The 20,481-nt window shown below is 47.8% G+C and overlaps 1 protein-coding gene across 1 annotated transcript in view; it reads right to left on the reverse strand.

Moving 5' to 3' along the window:
* Positions 1–3,845: 3,845 nt before the first annotated feature.
* The window catches only part of LOC117521714 (pyroglutamyl-peptidase 1-like), a 73,405-nt gene continuing 56,769 nt past the window's right edge, over positions 3,846–20,481 (reverse strand). The window contains exon 7 of the mRNA XM_034183052.1: positions 3,846–5,527. Coding sequence (XP_034038943.1) covers positions 5,302–5,527 — 226 coding nt within the window. The 3' untranslated portion in view covers positions 3,846–5,301. The remainder of the gene's footprint in view (positions 5,528–20,481) is intronic.

The raw sequence follows: 20,481 nt of genomic DNA on the forward strand, positions 1-20,481 counted from the left end.
CAAATCATAGAATCTGCTATATATAATCTAATATATATATATATATGATGTTCCATGCGATGTTCCATGCTTCTCTATGCATGGTCCAGGACATAGGTGCATGAGTGTTGAGGACTCCAGCAGCTGGAGAAGACCAAGGGGATGCCTGTGGTCCCAGTGGCTGCAGCAGATTGATGGTTACATTTGGTAGGTGGGGATGGACAGGTTGTCTGAATGGGTGGTTGCCATCCAGGGCCTAAGTTCCGTGGCATCATGGATGCGGTGAAGGGTGACACAATAGCACATCCTCCTAGACTTGAATTGTGGATCGGGGTGTCTGCCATTTAAAAAAAGGTCTGCTGTTGCAAAATATAAATTTTCATGGTATCATTTGGAAACATCCAGGTCAGAGGACAGGTAAGAAGGTGGTGGTGTAGTATGCATTAAATATGTCCCAACTACTTGGACCTTACTTCATTTATGTACAACAGTAATGGTTGGACAGTATGCAGTAACAGACGTTCATACATACCGGTGGGAAGTATTCGGATGCAGTGTTTGTCTCCAAGTGATTTGTCTTCTTTCATATTCTGAAGTGTCTGCTTATTGTGCTTTTCATCGGCTTTACTTCCCATTCCACAGGCACTCAGACTTTTGATTTCACATGCACGCTCATTTACTAGTTTGTTTGGGCAGCTGTTCACAGTACCAGATTGTCTCACTCTCATCTTTGCTCTCATGTGTTTCTCTCTTGTGTTTGACTTCCTGTTGCCGACCCACACTGCCTTCTTGTGCTTACCTAACCTAGCCTGCCAACTACTGGTTTATTCAGTCAACATTTTTGATAACTGTGCTTTGAACCTCAGCCTGTTATTCTTGTTACACCATTTGCTGAAGTCCACACAGACACTGTTGCATTCCAGATGGCCTTCCTATTGCCAGAGCCTCTGCTTGTGTCCTTGATTAACCCCGGTGCATTTCCATTTGGACTGTGTTTGTGAATGGACTGTTTCTCCTCTGCCTACTGCATTCTACACCTGTGTCAGTCGTCAGTGAAGACTGTTTGCCTTTAAAAATCAATGTGGTTCTTTGCTCAGGGTTCTCCAGATGTACTACAAAGGTAAATTCATAAAAATAACATAAAATTAAAGAATACTTTTTTGCTGGTTTCTTGAAAGCAACTGCACAAGATAAAAATTGTCTTTCAAAAAGGCTGTCAAACCTTTGAATTAATGTATGCCTGTTAATATTTTTTATGTAAGTGTAATTATGGCTCTATCAGCTGTCGATTGTTTTGACCACCAGGTGTCGCCAGTGAACAGGGTTCGATCCTGAACCCGTGTCGTCAAAAAGCTTCTGGTTGTTTTCTACAAACACGTGACCTGGAGCCGTCAACAAAACTGCCAGTCGAAAAACTTCAAATGGTTCATCAAATTAAATGTAGTCATAAATATATTGACATTCGGCCTTAAATCCCAACTGGCTAACATTTTCTCTTTGTGTAAGTGGGAAAAAAATTCAGGACTATTGATTAATTTTTTTTTAAGAAATGCTAATTTATTTTTTAGTTTACAGCATAGGTTTGGTGCATCCTGGCTTTAAATGATAAAAAAAAAAAATAATAATAATAAAATGTTTTTATACACTCACAGAAATATTTAACCCTAACTTTTAAGCTGTATGTGATTTTTATTACACGACAAGTTCCCATTTACTTTTTTTTTTTTAGATCATTTTAATACAAACCTACCAAATAAACCTTACATGATGCATATTCATTACTGTAATAAATTCTATTAATTTAAAATGCATAATCCTCAGCTTTACCTATAGGTAACATAATTATTATGCAGTTCAAACAATATACTTTATGTATTTTAAATAAATACTGTCATTATTATTGATTTAGAGTAATTATATTTTATTAATACTAAATACATAAAGCTGAGGATTATGCATTTCAAATAAATAGGACTTATTACAGTAATGAATATGCATCATGTAAGGTTAATTTGGTAAATTTGTATTAAAATGATCTTAAAAAGTAAATGGGAACTTGTGATGTAATAAAATTACATAAATCTTAAAAGTTAGGGTTAAATATTTCTGTGAGTGTAGGCCAACAGGAGCAACATAATATTGTACATTCTTCAGATTTCCCAACAGAATACTTTATGGCTGTGAGATTTCCCACTTTAATTCCTCACCTTTGTGACATTATAAGGTACAAATGCCCAAGATTTTCCAGTAAGATGTTGCTAGATGAAAGGAAAATATAACTTGCATGGTTTTTTTTTTGTTGTTGTTTTTTTTTGTAATTTCATAGTTAACGAAAAGTAAATGGATCATGGATAAATCCAACATTTTGGGGTACATATTGAACACCTCTAATATTTACTTTTTTTTCTAATAACCCTGGGAGGATCTCTGCAGTAAATGTCATTATTAGCCATAAACCTTTTTCCGAATTTTTCTTCACATTTTAAATATTGTGTGTGTGTGTGTGTGTGTGTGTGTACTAACTATACAAGGTATCTGAGTCCATTTTAATGCTTTTACACCTTTGCCAATAAGGAAGAACAAAGATTCTAACAATGTGAGAAATGTGAACCTTCAAGAAAAACCCAGTGCTTCTTTTTAAACCATCTTAAATGCAAGCCTCTGTTTGACTATTTTAAGGAGGCTTTATTAGTTTTAGTGTTGCATCACACTGCAGTTGCTTCATAATTCTTTCACTCTGGCCTCCACAGTCTGTCAAATTGGAACAAGTTCAGCAGGTCTGTGGAAGCACGAGTTGCCCAAAACATACAAACTTACCATAACTTGCACTCAAGGAGCTTGAAAGTAAATAAGAAATACATAGTTATGTTACACGTGTCACACCGCTAAACACGTTTAGAGACTTAAATACAGAGTCCTGCTCAGAATTATTGGCGCTCCTTAATTTTAACCCAACAATTTTCAACATTTTTCAAAAAATATTGTCAATCCAATTGAACAGGCAGCGAGACGCCAATTGGTTGCTCAAAGAAAATAATCCAAGATGGTGAAAAATGCAAATGAACCATTTTTTTTAAAGTATGAACATTTAATAAAATGAACACAAAGTGACAAAACAAAATGCTGAAATGTAGTGAAACATAAATACATTCACTGAGCACTTTAATAGGTGCGCCTTGCTAGTACCGGTGTTGTAGTATGATCTCCTGTCTGATCAGTCCCCCTGCTTCCACTGTGCATGTGTCATTTTGGAGCGTCAGCGATTAATTATCACCTCATTTCTGCTTATAACTGACTTTAGAATGATTTAAGAGGTTTTACGTTGTCATCTGATGGTTAATAATCACATTATTCCCTTTCATCACTTTGGGTGTAGAGAGTCAGACTCAGAGAGTCAGTCTCAAACGTGTAGCCGCGGCACTCTGATCACTCCCCCGTCTTTTATGAAATGATGGAAATGATTGTCGTACAAAAGCTTCATCATCTATCACTGAGATAAATGATGACTGGAGTGCAGTTTGAAGCAGAAACGATAACTGATAAATTGCTTCTGACGCTCCGAAATGAAGCATGCGCTGTGAAGGCAGAGCGGACCGATTTTTAAGGGGGACTGTTCGGTCGGCAACAACGGATAAACTTTGTCAGTCAATAAAGGATACCATCCTACATAACACTCTCAAATATGAAAGAAACTTGATCTTTTTTGACAGTTATAAATTTTTGAAAATTCTTTCAATGTTAGAGATAGTGATTTTTTTTCAATTTTCCAAGATTTTTCATGAATTTGACCTATAACTTTGAAAATTGAATCAGTTTTTGCCTATCAGGATATGAATCTTCCGTAAAGATCTCATAATATCTAAAAAATTGTGGGCTCCAGGCAGTTCACAAACAAACAGACAAACAAGCAACATCATAATCTCCTCCAACTTTGTTGGCGGAGGTAATAAATCGAAACATTAGTATCTATGATTTTCCTTTCTGATTTGGGATTTATGCTTGCTTGTGTAATATGCAAATGAACAAGTAGCAATTGTTACTTATTTGTTGTTATTCAATAACCCATCTTACATCACTGCTGTGTGACCCGAGAGTGTCAATTACAATTCTGCTATCGATATACAATTACAAATAAAAGTGTTATATTTTCTCTAATTGTTTCAAGCCAAAGACTACTTAACCAATAAATAAAAAAAATCTTGCAGATCACCTAACTTCCCAAATATCCAGAAACAATAATAATTTACATACGAGTAGAGTTAACAGTGAAAATAATACATATATGTTGATATCTATTAGACTTTGGAGCTTTTTAAAACTGTTTGACATACACTTTTCAGTTAGAATATGATTTTAATTTAAAATGTGATGGTAAATTCTTTCAGCTGCTCCCTTGTTTCACTCAGGGTCACCACAGCAGATCCAAGGGTAGATGGTCCAGCATGGTGATTTGGCACAAGTGTTTTGTTTTGTTTTTTTCATGCCAGATCCCCTTCCTGACACAACTCCACATTACATATAGAGTGGGCAGGGGTGGATTTGAACCTGGCACCTTCTGCACAAGCATTTAACCTTTTGGCCACCACGCATGCCCTATTAATTTAAAATGTGATATTTTGCCAATATGCTCACATACCACTAGGGGTCGCTCAGAGGCTACCAGCAGTCTGCACACTGCTCTTTGAAAAAGCCTGATTTAAAGGAATTAAGAATGAACAGTGAACTGATTTAATCACATTGATTTTAACTTACAAAGCTGCATTACAAACACACTATATTCCCTGAGATGAACATGCTATTCTACCAAGTTTTTACACATTTCAAAAGTTTTTCGCATTTCTCTGGAGTGAGCCATTTCAAAGACAACAATTTGGTGGAAGAGCTTCTGAGAAAGGAGAAGAATCTCAGTTCAAATGCTGACGCAGCAAGTTAAGCATAACTGTAATTCACAGATACCCTCTCATTAGAACAATCACAGTGTTCACAAAGGTGCTGGTTTCAGTCTTATGAAAGATTAGAAGCAGAGATCTGAACACACCTCACACATTCAGACACACACACAGCACTCTGTTTACAACCTGCAAACTGTTTCACATTTAACAAATATGTTACTTTTTTGCAGTGACATTTTTGCCAAAAGCAGCCAGTTAGACTAAATGATCTCCATATTTCTGCAGGCACCGCTTCATCACTGTGAGTCTCACATTCTGCAAATTTCCATCCTACACAAACAAATCACAAATCTACTTCTCACTTTGAGTTTAGTTTTCAAAGATGTCAGTGGTTCATTTTGGTCAATTTAAGTTTTTGATCCGTCCAACTTTAAGAAACTGGGCTGAGAGTTTGTAATTCACTGGAATGCTGGTGGTCATGCTTGTTGTCTTGGTGATCTGCATCCAGCTGGTTCAGCATCTCCTGGATGATAGCCTGAAGGGCTCTGCCGAGGTCTAGGCTGTTGTAGGGTTGCCCGAGTGGGGGCACGTGGACGAACGCAGCTCGGCCCTGGCTCAGGTACAGAGAAATGTAGTAGGTGTAGTCACACAGATACCTGCCAGGAGTCAAAGGGCGGAGGATAAGACATCCCACATCGCTCACAGTTTTCAACATTTACAAGATATAGGCAGATTTAGCACATTTATATCATAATGCTTGTAAGAATGAAGAAAGAAAATTCCAAAAAATCAAACAGGTACAGGAGACACAGAAACAGCAGAACAGCATTCAGTGTGCATTATTGCAACTGTTACTGTAATAATCATTACACCAACAAGAGTGTTGCAAGTGCTGCCTTTTTAATTTATTACGTTTAGGTATTTATGAATTGTCAATGTTCTCCTGAATCATAAGCAACACATAGGAAAGTGTAGTTTTAATTCAGTAGGACCAATAATAGATTTATTCACTTGACTGCAAAGATCACAGCATCTTCTGCAAAGTCAAAGTCAGTGAAGCACCAAAGTCACTGGTTTCCACAACTATACCAACACACTGAACAGATTACACATCCCTGATGAATGCAGAATCAACAGATGGCCTGAATGCAGCAGTTGAAGAATTTGAGTGCCTGGATTTGTGAGAGTCCTAGATCAAGACTAATATCCAGGACCCGTATCCACAAAGCAGCCTAAGGCTAAAAATAGCTCCTAGTGTTGTTATTCTAAGAAAAATCTCAGAATTCCTTGAATTCTGAGACATTTCTTAGAATTTTCCCTTGTAAAATGAAAGATGTCCGCAAAGAACCTTAGGCCTTAAGAGAGCTCCTAAGGTGCCAAACTGGTAAGAGGAGGAAGAACTTTTAAGAGTGTCAACTAAGTGTGTCTTAAACAGAGAACATGGCAGAAAAGACAGAGGAAGGAGAGACATTCTCCGTATGTAGGATGAGAGTGAGTCAGTAACATGCTATAATCAGCATGATCTATGTAATTATTTTATGTTAATTTACTATCATAATGTATTTATAAATTGTTTAGGTACTTGTTATCATATACACACTATCAATATTATCATTCTTATCTGTATTATTAATATTGTTATTTTCTTTTATTATTGCATCTATTTTGTCATTTGATTCTTAAATGGACCACAATGGAAATACAACCCCAATTCCAATTTGAAATGGATGCCTGCGACACGTTTCAAAAAAGTTGGGACGGGGCAACAAAAGACTTGGAAAGTTGATGAATGCTCAAAGAACACCTAATTTCAAAAAGGTGAGTGTCATGATTGGTTATAAAAGGAGCACCCCCAAAAGGCTCAGCCGTTCACAAGCAAAGATCAGAATCAGAATCAGAATTGCCTTCATTGTCATTGTAATTTGCATTGCAACGAGATTTGAGTGCAACTCCAAAAAGGTAAAAAAGGAGTAATTTTTAGCCAAATAAAAGATGGTGAAATTTAATGGTAAATTATTCAGAGTATATGTACAACTAATATAAACATAAGGTAAAATAAAATAAAATATGGACCAAGTAAAATGTAAAATGAGAATTATATACAACAGTGGAATCATATTGCACTCAAATATTGCACATGGTTTACAGATATTGCACAAGAAACTTGAAAGGTGCGGATTAGAGTGATTTGTTATTGTTTAGTGCAGTGATCGCTCTGGGAGGGGGGGGGGGGGGGGGGGGGTGGAGAGCTGTCCCTGAGTCTGTTTGTCCTAGTTTTGATTGACCTATACTGTCGGCCGGAGGGTAGTAGGTCAAACAGGTGGTTGCTGGGGTGGGATGTGTCTTTACTGATGCTGGCAGCTCTGCTGAGGTAGCGAGAGCTGGCAATGTCTTCCAGGCTGGGCAGGGAGCAGCCAGTGATCCCCTGAGCCATTTTGATCACCCTCTGCAGTGCTCTCCTGTCTGCTGCTGAGCATCCCCCGTACCTCTCTGTGATGCAGTACGTCAGGATGCTCACGATGGTGGCTCTGTAGAACAACACCAGCAGCTTCTCCTCCAAATTGTTTCTCCTGAGCACCCTCAGGAAGTGGAGTTGCTGCTGGGCTTTCTTCACCACCATTGTGGTGTTGGCAGTCCAGGAGAGGCTGTCAGAGAGCTGCACTCCCAGGAACCTAATGGAACCTTTCCACACAGTTGCCTTGGATGTAGAGCCGGACTGGGTCGGCCCTGTCCTTCCTGAAGTCCAGGATTATTTCTTTACTTTTTATGGTGTTCAGCGGCAGGTTGTTAGATGAACGCCATGCTGTCAGTTGATTTTCCTTGTCTCTGTAGTCAGTCTCAAACCCCCTGAGATGAGCCCAATCACGGTGTTATCATCCGCAAACTTTATGATGGTGTTGGGATGGGTCGGAGAGCAGTCGTGCGTGTAAAGGGTGAACAGGAGGGGGCTCAGTACACAGCCTTGAGGGGAACCAGTGCTGAGTGTGATGGTGGAGGAAAGGTGGGGGCCAAGTTTCACGGACTGTGGGCGGTTTGTGAGGAAGTCCTTGATCCACTGGCAGATGGGGGTGGAGATGCCCAGATGTGTCAGTTTGTGGACCAGGATCTCCGGGATGATGTGGTTGAAGGCTGAGCTGAAGTCCAGGAAGAGCATACTCACATAGCTCCCCTGGTGCTCCAGGTGGCTCAACGCGGTGTGGAGGGCTGTGGTGATAGTGTCCTCTGTGGAGCAGTTTGCCCTGTAGGTAAACTGGTGGGGGTCCAGAGTGGGAGGCAGACAGGCTCTGATGTACTGAGAGACCAGTCTTTCAAAGCACTTCATGACCACAGGCGTAAGTGCAACAGGCCTGTAGTCATTTATGCTTTCCACTGCTGACTTCTTGGGGACTGGAATGATGGTGGAAGATTTGAGGCAGAGTGGAATGATGGCCTGCGACAGGGACAGGTTGAAGATGCAGGTGAAAACTCCAGCCAGTTGGTCAGCACACGCTTTGAGTACCTTTCCAGGTACACCATCGGGGTCGGCCACCTTCCTGGGGTTCACCGCCTTCAGCACACATCTCACGTCGTGTTCCTGAAGTGTTAGTGTGCTAGTGCTGGAGGGTGGTGGGTGTGGAGTTGCTGCTGGTCTGTCTGCTTCGAAGCGGGCAAAGAAGCGGTTCAGCTCCAGCGAGGCGTCAGACCTAGTATTTCCTGGGTTGCTGCTTCTGTAGTTGGTTATATGATTTATTCCCTGCCACATTCTTCTGGGGTCATTTACAGTGAAGTGGGCCTCTATCTTTTTTTTGTAGGCAGCCTTGGCCTCTCTGATGCCTTTTTTCAGATCGGACCTGGCCGCGCTGTACAGGGCCCTGTCCCCTGATTTAAAGGCAGTGTTGCGGCTTTTTAACAGGGACTGGACTGCACTGTTCATCCAGGGCTTCTGGTTTGGAAAAACCCTGACCCTTTTGTTGACGGTGACAGTGTCAACACAGTTCTTAATGTAAGAGAGTACGGTGTCAGTGTACTCCTGCAGGTTGTTGCTGGAAAATAAATCCCATACAGTTCATGAGAAGCAGTCCTATAGCTGGGAGAGCGCTTTCTCAGGCCAGGTGTTGTGTGGGCCGCTGAAGAGGAGGTACTGCTGGCCCACCACCACCAGAGGGCGCCCTGCCTGGAGTGCGGGCTCCAGGCACCAGAGGGCGCTGCCGCCTTATGGGAGTAGCCTGGGTGACAGCTGTCACCCATCACCAGACTCAGCTGTTCCACTCAGCACAGAGGTATATCAGGAGGACGGCGTCTCCACCTCAGTGCCGAGATATCGCCTTACGTTAGAGGTAACGTTCTCTGCATTAATATTCTGATTAACTGGCTAAAAGATTTGTTAAACCTTTGCAGGACAGCTGATTATTGTGAGCTAAATTGCTTGGAGAAGTACTCACCTTTCTGCAGTATTGACGTGAGGTGGAGTCAGCTTCTTCCCTCTCTGTGTACTGGGTGCAGCCGCATCCACACCTGTGTGTTTGTTCTCTTGCCAGCAGTACCGGATCCGACGAGCGGAGGCAGTGGCCACCTGGGAATTCGGGACTTGGCGGTTCCAGTATTTCCAGGGTTCGGTGGCAGGGGAAATCTGGGTGGTTCCAGCTCGACTCGGACGGACGTCTCCTACCTTCGAGCCTGCCCACACGACACCAGTGGAATTCGGTGTAAACCCAAATTGTCAATTGTTGTATTGGTTGTGCATTTTCACGACAGTAAAACTTGTTATTTACTTTCTCCATTGTCCGTTCATTGCGCCCCCTGTTGTGGGTCCGTGTTCCAACACTTTCACAACAGGATATCTCGGCCAGCGTCATGGACCCCGAGGGGCGTCAACCGGCTGTTGAACGGCCAATGGAAGACCAAGGCGCGGCGGAGGCTTCGGGAGGGGTAATCGGTGAGTTGCAGCGGATTCTCACCGCTTTCACCTCTCGGATCGATTTAATGACCGAGCAGCACGTTCTCCTGAACCGCAGGGTGGAGGCTCTCGCCGCACAAGTGGAGGCGCGCCCTTCGGGCGCCGCTGCGGCTCTCCCTCCCGAGGACCCTGCGCGCGAAAGTGACGTTCCACTGGTCGTTCAACGGTCCCTTCCTCCATCCCCAGAAGCATACATAAGCCCTCCAGAGCCGTACGGAGGCTGTGTGGAGACGTGCGCGGACTTTCTGATGCAGTGTTCGCTCGTCTTCGCACAGCGTCCCGTGATGTACGCGACTGATGCTAGCAAAGTAGCTTATGTGATAAATCTGCTTCGCGGGGAGGCACGCGCTTGGGCTACAGCGCTCTGGGAGCAGAACTCACGGCTCCTTCATACGTACGATGGGTTTGTACGGGAGCTCAGAACGGTGTTCGATCATCCCAATAGAGGAGAGTCCGCTTCAACCGCACTACTGTCAATAAGACAGGGGCGTCGGAGCGCAGCTGCCTATGCAGTCGCCTTCCGCATCGCGGCGGCGAGATCCGGCTGGAATAGCACTGCCCTCCGCGCTGCCTTTGTAAACGGACTGTCACTGGTCCTAAAAGAGCACCTGGTGGCTAAGGATGAACCGCGGGATTTAGATGGGCTCATCGATCTAGTTATACGACTCGACAACCGGTTAGAAGAACGCCGTCGGGAACGAGGAGAAGGGCGTGGCCAGGCACGCGTCGTCCCTCTCCCTTCCGGGTCCGATCGAGCTCCGCCCTCCCCACGCTCCTCTGTTCCTGCGCTCCGTGCGCCTATGGCTCCCCCTGCTGACTAAGCTATGGACACGAGCAGGGCAACATTTAGGGCACCTGGAGCACAAAGGAGGCGGGCCCACGGAGCCTGTTATGTGTGTGGCTCGAGTGAGCATCTCGCCAACGACTGCCCCGAGCGGTTAAACTCCAACGCCCGCCCCTAGAGACTGGGCCAGGGGTGGGCCAAAATATTCACGTGGGACACACCCACATTGCTACACGACTCCCAGTCACGATCCTGTTTGAGGATTCAACCCTGAAGGCCCCAGCACTGGTGGACACGGCTCTGAGGGGAATCTGCTTGACAGTAGATGGGCCAGGGAGATAGGGCTCCCTCTGGTGGCTCTTACCTCGCCTGTGCAGGTTCGGGCGCTAGATGGCTCCCTACTCCCACCAATCACACATAAGACACCTCCAGTAACTCTGGTGGTGTCAGGTAACCACCGGGAGGTGATCGAGTTCTTTGTGACTCAGGCCACCTCCCGTGTGGTTTTGGGGTTTCCATGGATGCTAAAGCACAATCCCCGGATCGATTGGCCGTCCGGGGTAGTGGTTCAGTGGAGCGAAACCTGCCATCGGGAGTGTCTAGGTTCCTCGGTTCCTCCCGGCTCCCAAGCTAAGGAGGAGGTCCGAGTCCCGCCCAATCTGAAGGCGGTGCCGGCGGAGTACCATGACCTCGCTGACGTGTTCAGCAAGGATCTGGCTCTCACGCTTCCTCCCCACCGCCCTTATGATTGTGCCATTGATTTGGTTCCAGGCAGTGAGTTTCCGTCCAGTAGGCTGTACAATCTCTCACGGCCGGAGCGAGAATCAATGGAGACCTACATCCGGGACTCATTAGCTGCCGGGTTGATCCGGAATTCCACCTCTCCGATGGGTGCTGGTTTCTTTTTTGTGGGTAAAAAGGATGGCGGGCTTCGTCCATGCATTGATTATAGGGGGTTGAACGAAATCACGGTTCGCAATCGATACCCGTTGCCCCTGTTGGATTCGGTGTTCACCCCCTTGCATGGAGCCAATATCTTCACCAAACTTGATCTTAGGAATGCGTATCATTTGGTTCGGATCCGGAAGGGAGACGAATGGAAGACGGCATTTAACACCCCGTTGGGCCATTTTGAGTACCTGGTCATGCCGTTCGGTCTCACTAATGCTCCCGCGACCTTCCAAGCGTTGGTAAACGATGTCCTGCGGGACTTCCTGCACCGGTTCGTCTTCGTGTATCTGGACGATATACTCATCTTTTCCCCGGATCCTGAGACTCATGTCCGGCATGTCCGTCAGGTTCTGCAGCGGTTGTTGGAGAACCGCCTGTTTGTGAAGGGCGAGAAGTGTGAATTCCACCGCACTTCTTTGTCCTTCTTGGGGTTTATCATCTCCTCTAACTCCGTCGCCCCTGATCCGGCCAAGGTTGCGGCGGTGAGAGATTGGCCCCAACCCACAAGCCGTAGGAAGCTGCAACAGTTCCTCGGTTTTGCTAATTTCTATAGGAGGTTCATTAAGGGCTATAGTCAGGTAGTTAGCCCCCTGACAGCCCTGACCTCACCAAAAGTTCCCTTCACCTGGTCGGATCGGTGCGAAGCCGCGTTCAAGGAGTTGAAACGGCGCTTCTCGTCTGCACCAGTTCTGGTGCAGCCCGATCCTAGCCGCCAGTTAGTGGTTGAAGTGGATGCCTCGGACTCAGGGATAGGAGCGGTGCTCTCCCAGAGTGGGAAGACCGATAAGGTCCTTCACCCGTGTGCCTATTTTTCTCGCAGGTTGACCCCCGCTGAACGGAACTATGACGTCGGCAATCGGGAACTCCTTGCTGTGAAAGAGGCCCTCGAAGAGTGGAGACATCTGTTGGAGGGAACAGCCGTGCCATTCACGGTTTTCACTGACCATCGGAACCTGGAGTACATCAGGACCGCCAAGCGGCTGAACCCCAGGCAAGCCCGCTGGTCACTGTTCTTTGGCCGTTTTGACTTCCGGATTACCTACCGTCCCGGGACCAAGAATCAGAGGTCGGATGCACTGTCCCGGGTGCACGAAGACGAAGTCAAAACGGAACCGTCGGATCCCCCGGATCCCATCATCCCGGAGTCCGCTATCGTGGCCGCCCTCACCTGGGACGTGGAGAAGACCGTCCGGGAGGCCCTGACCCGTGTCCCGGACCCCGGAAACGGACCAAAGGACAGACTATACGTCCCACCAGAGGCTAGGGCTGCAGTCCTGGACTTCTGTCACGGTTCTAAGCTCGCCTGTCACCCAGGGGTGCGAAGGACCGTGACAGTCGTCCGGCAACGCTTCTGGTGGGCATCCCTGGAGGCCGACGTCCGGGACTACGTCCAGGCCTGTACCACCTGCGCCAGGGGCAAGGCCGACCACAGAAAGACCTCAGGGCAGCTACAGCCACTGCCCGTGCCTCATCGCCCCTGGTCCCACATCGGTCTGGACTTCGTCACGGGTCTCCCGCCGTCCCAGGGAAACACCGTCGTCTTCACGATAGTGGACCGTTTCTCCAAGGCGGCCCACTTCGTGGCCCTCCCGAAGCTCCCAACGGCCCAGGAGACAGCGGACCTCCTGGTCCACCACGTCGTCCGTCTGCATGGCATACCATCAGACATCGTCTCCGATCGCAGTCCCCAGTTCACCTCACATGTCTGGAGGAGCTTCTGCCGGGAACTGGGGGCCACGGTCAGCCTCTCGTCTGGGTACCACCCCTAGACCAACGGGCAGGCAGAGCGGGCGAATCAGGAACTGGAGCAGACACTTCGCTGTGTGACAGCCGCGCACCCGACGGCCTGGAGTACCCACCTGGCCTGGATCAAGTACGCCCACAACAGCCAAGTGTCATCAGCCACCGGCCTCTCCCCGTTTGAGGTGTGCTTGGGGTATCAGCCCCCCTTGTTTCCGGTGGTTGAGGGAGAGGTCGGTGTGCCCTCGGTCCAGGCCCACCTACGGAAGTGCCGTCGGGTGTGGCGGGCCGCCCGCTCTGCCTTGTTGCAGGCCCGGACGAGGGCGAAGAGACATGCAGACCGGCGGCGAGCCCCGGCCCCCAAGTATCGTCCTGGGCAGGAGGTCTGGTTGTCCACCAAGGACATTCCTCTACAGGTTGACTCACCAAAACTACAAGAACGGTACATCGGACCTTATAAGATCCTCAAGGTCATCAACCCCGCCGCAGTGAGGCTCCAGCTTCCGGCCTCACTGCGGATCCATCCAGTTTTTCATGTTTCCCGGATCAAGCCTCTTCACACCTCACCCCTCTGCACCCCGGGTCCGGCGCCGCCTCCTGCCCGGATCATCGACGGAGCACCGGCTGGGACTGTCCGCCGGCTCCTTGATGCCCGTCGGATGGGCCGGGGTTTTCAGTATCTGGTGGACTGGGAGGGGTACGGACCCGAGGAGCGCTCCTGGGTGAAGAAGGGCTTCATCCTGGACCCGGCCCTCCTGGCCGACTTCTACCGTCGCCATCCGGACAAGCCCGGTCGTGCGCCAGGAGGCGCCCGTTGAGGGGGGGGTCCTGTTGTGTGGGCCGCTGAAGAGGAGGTACTGCTGGCCCACCACCACCAGAGGGCGCCCTGCCTGGAGTGCGGGCTCCAGGCACCAGAGGGCGCTGCCGCCTTATGGGAGTAGCCTGGGTGACAGCTGTCACCCATCACCAGACTCAGCTGTTCCACTCAGCACAGAGGTATATCAGGAGGACGGCGTCTCCACCTCAGTGCCGAGATATCGCCTTACGTTAGAGGTAACGTTCTCTGCATTAATATTCTGATTAACTGGCTAAAAGATTTGTTAAACCTTTGCAGGACAGCTGATTATTGTGAGCTAAATTGCTTGGAGAAGTACTCACCTTTCTGCAGTATTGACGTGAGGTGGAGTCAGCTTCTTCCCTCTCTGTGTACTGGGTGCAGCCGCATCCACACCTGTGTGTTTGTTCTCTTGCCAGCAGTACTGGATCCGACGAGCGGAGGCAGTGGCCACCTGGGAATTCGGGACTTGGCGGTTCCAGTATTTCCAGGGTTCGGTGGCAGGGGAAATCTGGGTGGTTCCGGCTCGACTCGGACGGACGTCTCCTACCTTCGAGCCTGCCCACACGACACCAGTGGAATTCGGTGTAAACCCAAATTGTCAATTGTTGTATTGGTTGTGCATTTTCACGACAGTAAAACTTGTTATTTACTTTCTCCATTGTCCGTTCATTGCGCCCCCTGTTGTGGGTCCGTGTTCCAACACTTTCACAACACCAGGTTTGGATAGTCTTTCGTTGTGGCTTTGTTCGCCTCAGCGGGGGGGGGGGGGGGGGGGGGGGGGGGGGATGGGGGACAGGCAGAGGTGGTCTGATCCAGCGAGATGGGGAGATGGGGCAAGAAGCATCACTTTGTGAACAAATGCATGAAAAAATAGACCAACAGTTTAAGAACAATGTTTTTCAACATTCAATTGCAAGGAATTTAGGGATTCCATCATCTGCAGTCTATAATATAATCAGAAGACTCAGAGAATCTGGAGAACTTTCTACACGTAAGCGGCAAGGCTGAAAACCAACATTGTATGCACGTGACCTTCGATCCATCAGGCGGCACTGGATTAAAAACGACATCATTGTATAAAGGATCCTACCGCGTGGGCTCAGGAACACTTCAGAAAACCACTCTCAATTAACACAGTTCATCGCTACATCTACAAGTGCAAGTTAAAACTCTAAAATGCAAAGTGAAAGCCATACATCAACAATGTCCAGAAATGCTGCCGCCTTTTCTGCGCCCAAGCTCATTTGAAATGGACAGACGCAAAGTGGAAAAGTGTGCTGTGGTCTGATGAGTACACATTTCAAATGGTTTTTGGAAATCATGGACATCGTGTCCTCTGGACAAAAGAGGAAAATGACCATCCAGATTGTTACCAGCGCAAAGTTCAAAAGCCAGCATCTGTGATGGTATGGAGGTGTGTTAGTGTCCATGGCATGAGCAACTTACACATCTGTGATGGCACCATGAATGCTGTAAGGTACATTCAGGTTTTGGAGCAAAACATGCTGCATCCAAGCAACGTCTTTTTCAGGGACGTCCCTGCTTATTTCAGCAGGACAATGCCAAGCCACATTCTGCACATGTTACAACAGTGTGGCTTTGTAGTAAAAGAGTGTGGGTACTAGACCGGCCTGCCTGCAGTCCAGACCTTTCGCCCACTGAAAATGTGTGGCGCATTATGAAGCGCAAAATATGACAACAGAGACCCCAGACTGTTGAACAGCTGAAGTCGTACATCAAGCAAGAATGGGAAAGAATTCCACCTACAAAGCTTCAACAACTGGTGTCCTCAGTTCTCAAATGCTTATTGAGTGTTGTTAGAAGGAAAGGTGACGTAACACAGCGGTAAACATACCACTGTCCCAACTTTTTTAAACATGTTGCAGGCATCCATTTCAAAATGAGCAAATATTTACACAAAAACAATAAAGTTTATCAGTGTGAACATTAAATATCTTGTCTTTGTGGTGTATTCAACTGAATATAGGTTGAAGAAGATTTGCAAATCATTGTATTCTGTTTTTATTTACATTTTACACAATATCCCATTGAAATTGGGGTTGTAAGTGTTTTCACTTTCTTGTGTCATGCGTGTATTTTTAATGTATTTACATTATGTACTTATTATGTAATACATTTTAATGTATTTATATTATGTACTTACAATGAACTTACTAAAGAAACTTACGCATGCACACTTTTAAAATATACGAGGTCTGTGAGAAAAGTATCCGACCTTTTTATTTTATGCAAAAAATATATGGATTTGATTCATATGTTTTTACGTCAGCCAAGCTTGAACCTTTGTGCGCATGCATGAGTTTTTTTGTAACACTATTCTTGTACATGTCCTGCACTACCCTAACATACTTCTCTGCCATTCCAGACTTCCTGATACAATACCACAACTCTTCTCTTGGCACCCTATCATAAGCCTTTTCTAAGTCCACAAACACACAATGTAACTCTTTCTGTCCTTCTCTGTACTTTTCCAACAGTATTCTCAGCGCAAACATTGCATCTGTAATGCGCTTTCTCGGCATGAAACCATATTGCTACTCATAGATCTTCACCTGTTTTCTAAGCCTAGCTTCTACTACTCTTTCCCATAACTTCATGCTGTGGCTGATCAGCTTTATGCCTCTGTAGTTACTGCAGCTCTGCACATCACCCTTGTTCTTGAAAATAGGAACCAGCACACTTCTTCTCCACTCCTCAGGCATCCTCTCACTTTCCAAGATTTTATTAAACAATCTGGTTAGAAACTCTACTGCCATCTCTCCTAGACATTTCCATGCCTCCACTGGAATGTCATCTGGACCAACTGCCTTTCCACTCTTCATCCTCTTCATAGCAGCCCTCACTTCTTCCTTGCTAATCTCTTGTACTTCCTGATTTACTCTCACCACATCATCCAGCTTTTTCTCTCGCTCATTTTCTTTATTCATCAGCTCTTCAAAATATTCCCTCCACCTTCTCAGCACACACTCCTCACTTGTCAGCACATTGCCATGTGCATCTTTTACCACCCTAACCTGCTGCACATCTTTTCCAGCCGCTGAAGAGGAGGTACTGCTGGCCCACCACCACCAGAGGGCGCCCTGCCTGAAGTGCGGGCTTCAGGCACGGACGTCTTCTATCCTCAAGCCTGCCCACACGTCACCTTTGTACATTTGACTCTGTCCAAATTCTGTATTTGTCTGTATTTCGTTGTGCACGCTTCACAACAGTAAAGTGTTGTATTTTTGGCTCATCTATTGTCCGTTCATTTACGCCCCCTGTTGTGGGTCCGTGTCATTACACTTTCACAACAGGATATCTCGGCCAACGTCATGGATCCCGATGGGTGTCAACCATCTGTTGGACAGCCAATGGAAGAGCAGGATGCACAGGCGTCTGCAGGGGGCGTGATCAGTGAGTTGCAGCAAATCCTCTCCGCCTTTACTGCTCGGTTTCATTTAATGACCGAGCAAAATGTCATCCTCAACCGTAGGATGGAGGCTCTCACTGCGCAGGTGGAAGCGCGCGCTCAGGGCGCGGCTGCAGCTTCTCTTCCTGCTGACCCGGTGCCGAATGTAGGCGTTCCACTGGTCGTCCAACGAACCCCCCCACCATCCCCTGAGGCTTACATAAGTCCCCCGGAGCCGTACGGAGGTTGTGTGGAGATGTGTGCTGACTTTCTAATGCAGTGTTCGCTCATCTTTGCACAGCGTCCCGTAATGTACGCATCAGACGCCAGTAGGGTGGCTTATGTCATTAATTTGCTTCGAGGTGAGGCACGCGCTTGGGCTACAGCGCTTTGGGAGCAGAATTCACGGCTCCTTACCACTTACACTGGGTTTGTGAGGGAGTTCAGAATGGTTTTTGATCACCCTAACAGAGGCGAAACCGCTTCGACAGTGCTGCTGTCTATGAGACAGGGGTGTCAGAGCGCAGCTGAGTATGCAGTTGACTTCCGCATTGCGGCTGCAAGGTCCGGCTGGAATACGGCTGCGCTCCGCGCCGCCTTCATAAACGGACTGTCGTCGGTCCTGAAGGAGCACCTGGTGACTAAGGATGAGCCGCGGGATTTGGATAGTCTAATCGATCTAGTTATACGTTTGGACAATCGATTAGCAGAACGCCGTCGGGAGCGAGACGAAGGACATGGCCGGGCACGCGCCGTCCCTCTCCCTTCCGGTTCCGACAAGGTTCCGCCCTCCCCACGCTCCACAGCCTCTGCGCTCCGTGTGACAACAGCTCCCCCTGCTGACAATGCTATGGACACGAGCAGGGCCAGGTTAAGATCATCTTATAGACAGAGGAGAATGGCCCGCGGGGAGTGCTTTTTCTGCGGCTCAAATGAGCATCAGCAGAAAGACTGCCCCAAACGGTTAAACACAAACGCCCGCCCTTAGAGACTGGGTTAAGGGTGGGTCCAGACATTCACATGGGACATACACGTATTTCCACACGTCTCCCAGTCACAATCCTGAGCAGGGATTTAACCCTTCAAGCCCCAGCACTGCTGTACACAGGGACTGAAGGGAATCTGTTGGACAGCAGATGGGCAAGGGAGGTAGGGCTCCCTCTGGTGGCGCTTCCTTCACCTTTGAAGGTACGGGCACTAGATAGCACCCTTCTCCCTTTAATCACACACAAGACACAACCGGTAGTTCTGGTGGTGTCTGGGAATCATCGGGAAGAGATAGAGTTTTATGTTTTTTCTACTTCCCGTGTGATTTTGGGCTTCTCGTGGATGGTAAAACACAATCCCCGGATTGATTGGCTGTCTGGGGTTGTGGCTCAGTGGAGCGAAACCTGCCAACGGGAGTGTATAGGATCCTCGGTTCCTCCCGGTTTAAGTGCTAATGAGGAGGTTATACTTCCCCCCAATCTGACGGCGGTGCCGATTGAGTACCACAATCTTGCTGACGTTTTCAGCAAAGATCTGGCTCTCACTCTTCCAACCCACCGTCCATACGATTGTGCCATTGAATTGATTCCGGGCGTTGAGTACCCATCCAGCAGGCTGTACAACCTCTCACGTCCGGAACGCGAATCAATGGAGACCTACATCCGGGACTCATTAGCTGCCGGGCTGATCCGGAACTCCACCTCCCCGATGGGTGCTGGTTTCTTTTTTGTGGGCAAGAAAGACGACGGACTCCGTCCATGCATTGAGCCCAAATTTTCACAAAACTTGATCTTAGGAATGCGTACCACCTGGTTCGGATCCGGAAGGGAGACGAATGAAAGACGGCATTTAAAACCCTGTTAGGTCACTTTGAGTACCTGGTCATGCCGTTCGGCCTCACTAACGCCCCCGCGACGTTCCAAGCGTTGGTTAATGATGTCTTGCGGGACTTCCTGCATCGGTTTGTCTTCGTATATCTAGACGATATACTCATCTTCTCCCCGGACCCTGAGACTCATGTCCAGCATGTACGTCAGGTCCTGCAGCGGTTGTTGGAGAACTGTCTGTTTGTGAAGGGCGAGAAGTGCGAGTTCCACCATACTTCTTTGTCCTTCCTGGGGTTTATCATCTCCTCCAACTCCGTCGCCCCTGATCCGGCCAAGGTTGAGGTGGTGAGAGACTGGCCCCAACCGACAAGCCGTAGGAAACTACAACAGTTCCTCGGTTTTGCTAAATTTTACCGGAGGTTCATTAAGGGCTACAGTCAGGTAGTTAGCCCCCTAACAGCTCTGACCTCCCCAAAAGTCCCCTTCACCTGGTCGGATAGGTGCGAAGCCGCGTTTAGGGAGTTGAAACGTCGGTTCTCGACTGCACCAGTTCTGGTGCAGCCCGATCCTTGCCGCCAGTTTGTGGTTGAAGTGGATGCCTCGGACTCAGGAATAGGAGCCGTGATGTCCCAGAGTGGGGAGTCCGATCAGATTCTCCATCCTTGTGCCTATTTCTCACGCAGGTTGACCCCAGCTGAGCGGAACTATGACGTGGGCAATCGGGAACTCCTCGCGGTGAAGGAGGCTCTTGAGGAGTGGAGACATCTGTTGGAGGGAGCCACGGTACCATTTACGGTTTTCACGGACCACCAGAACCTGGAGTATATCAGGACCGCCAAGCGGCTGAACCCCAGGTAAGCCCGCTGGTCATTGTTCTTCGGGCGTTTTGACTTCCAGATCACCTACCGCCCCGGGACCAAGAACCAAAGATCGGATGCTCTGTCCCGGGTTCACGAAGTCGAAGTCAAAACCGAGCTGTCGGATCCGCCGGAATCCATACTACCTGAGTCCACTATCGTGGCCACCCTCACCTGGGACGTGGAGAAGACCGTCCGGGAGGCCCTGGCATGGAACCTGGACCCGGGTACAGGACCGAAGAACCCCCTCTATGTCCCACCAGAGGCCAGAGCTGCCGTCC

The sequence above is a fragment of the Thalassophryne amazonica genome, chromosome 12 (assembly GCF_902500255.1).
Source record: "Thalassophryne amazonica chromosome 12, fThaAma1.1, whole genome shotgun sequence".
In the NCBI taxonomy this organism is placed as follows: domain Eukaryota; kingdom Metazoa; phylum Chordata; class Actinopteri; order Batrachoidiformes; family Batrachoididae; genus Thalassophryne; species Thalassophryne amazonica.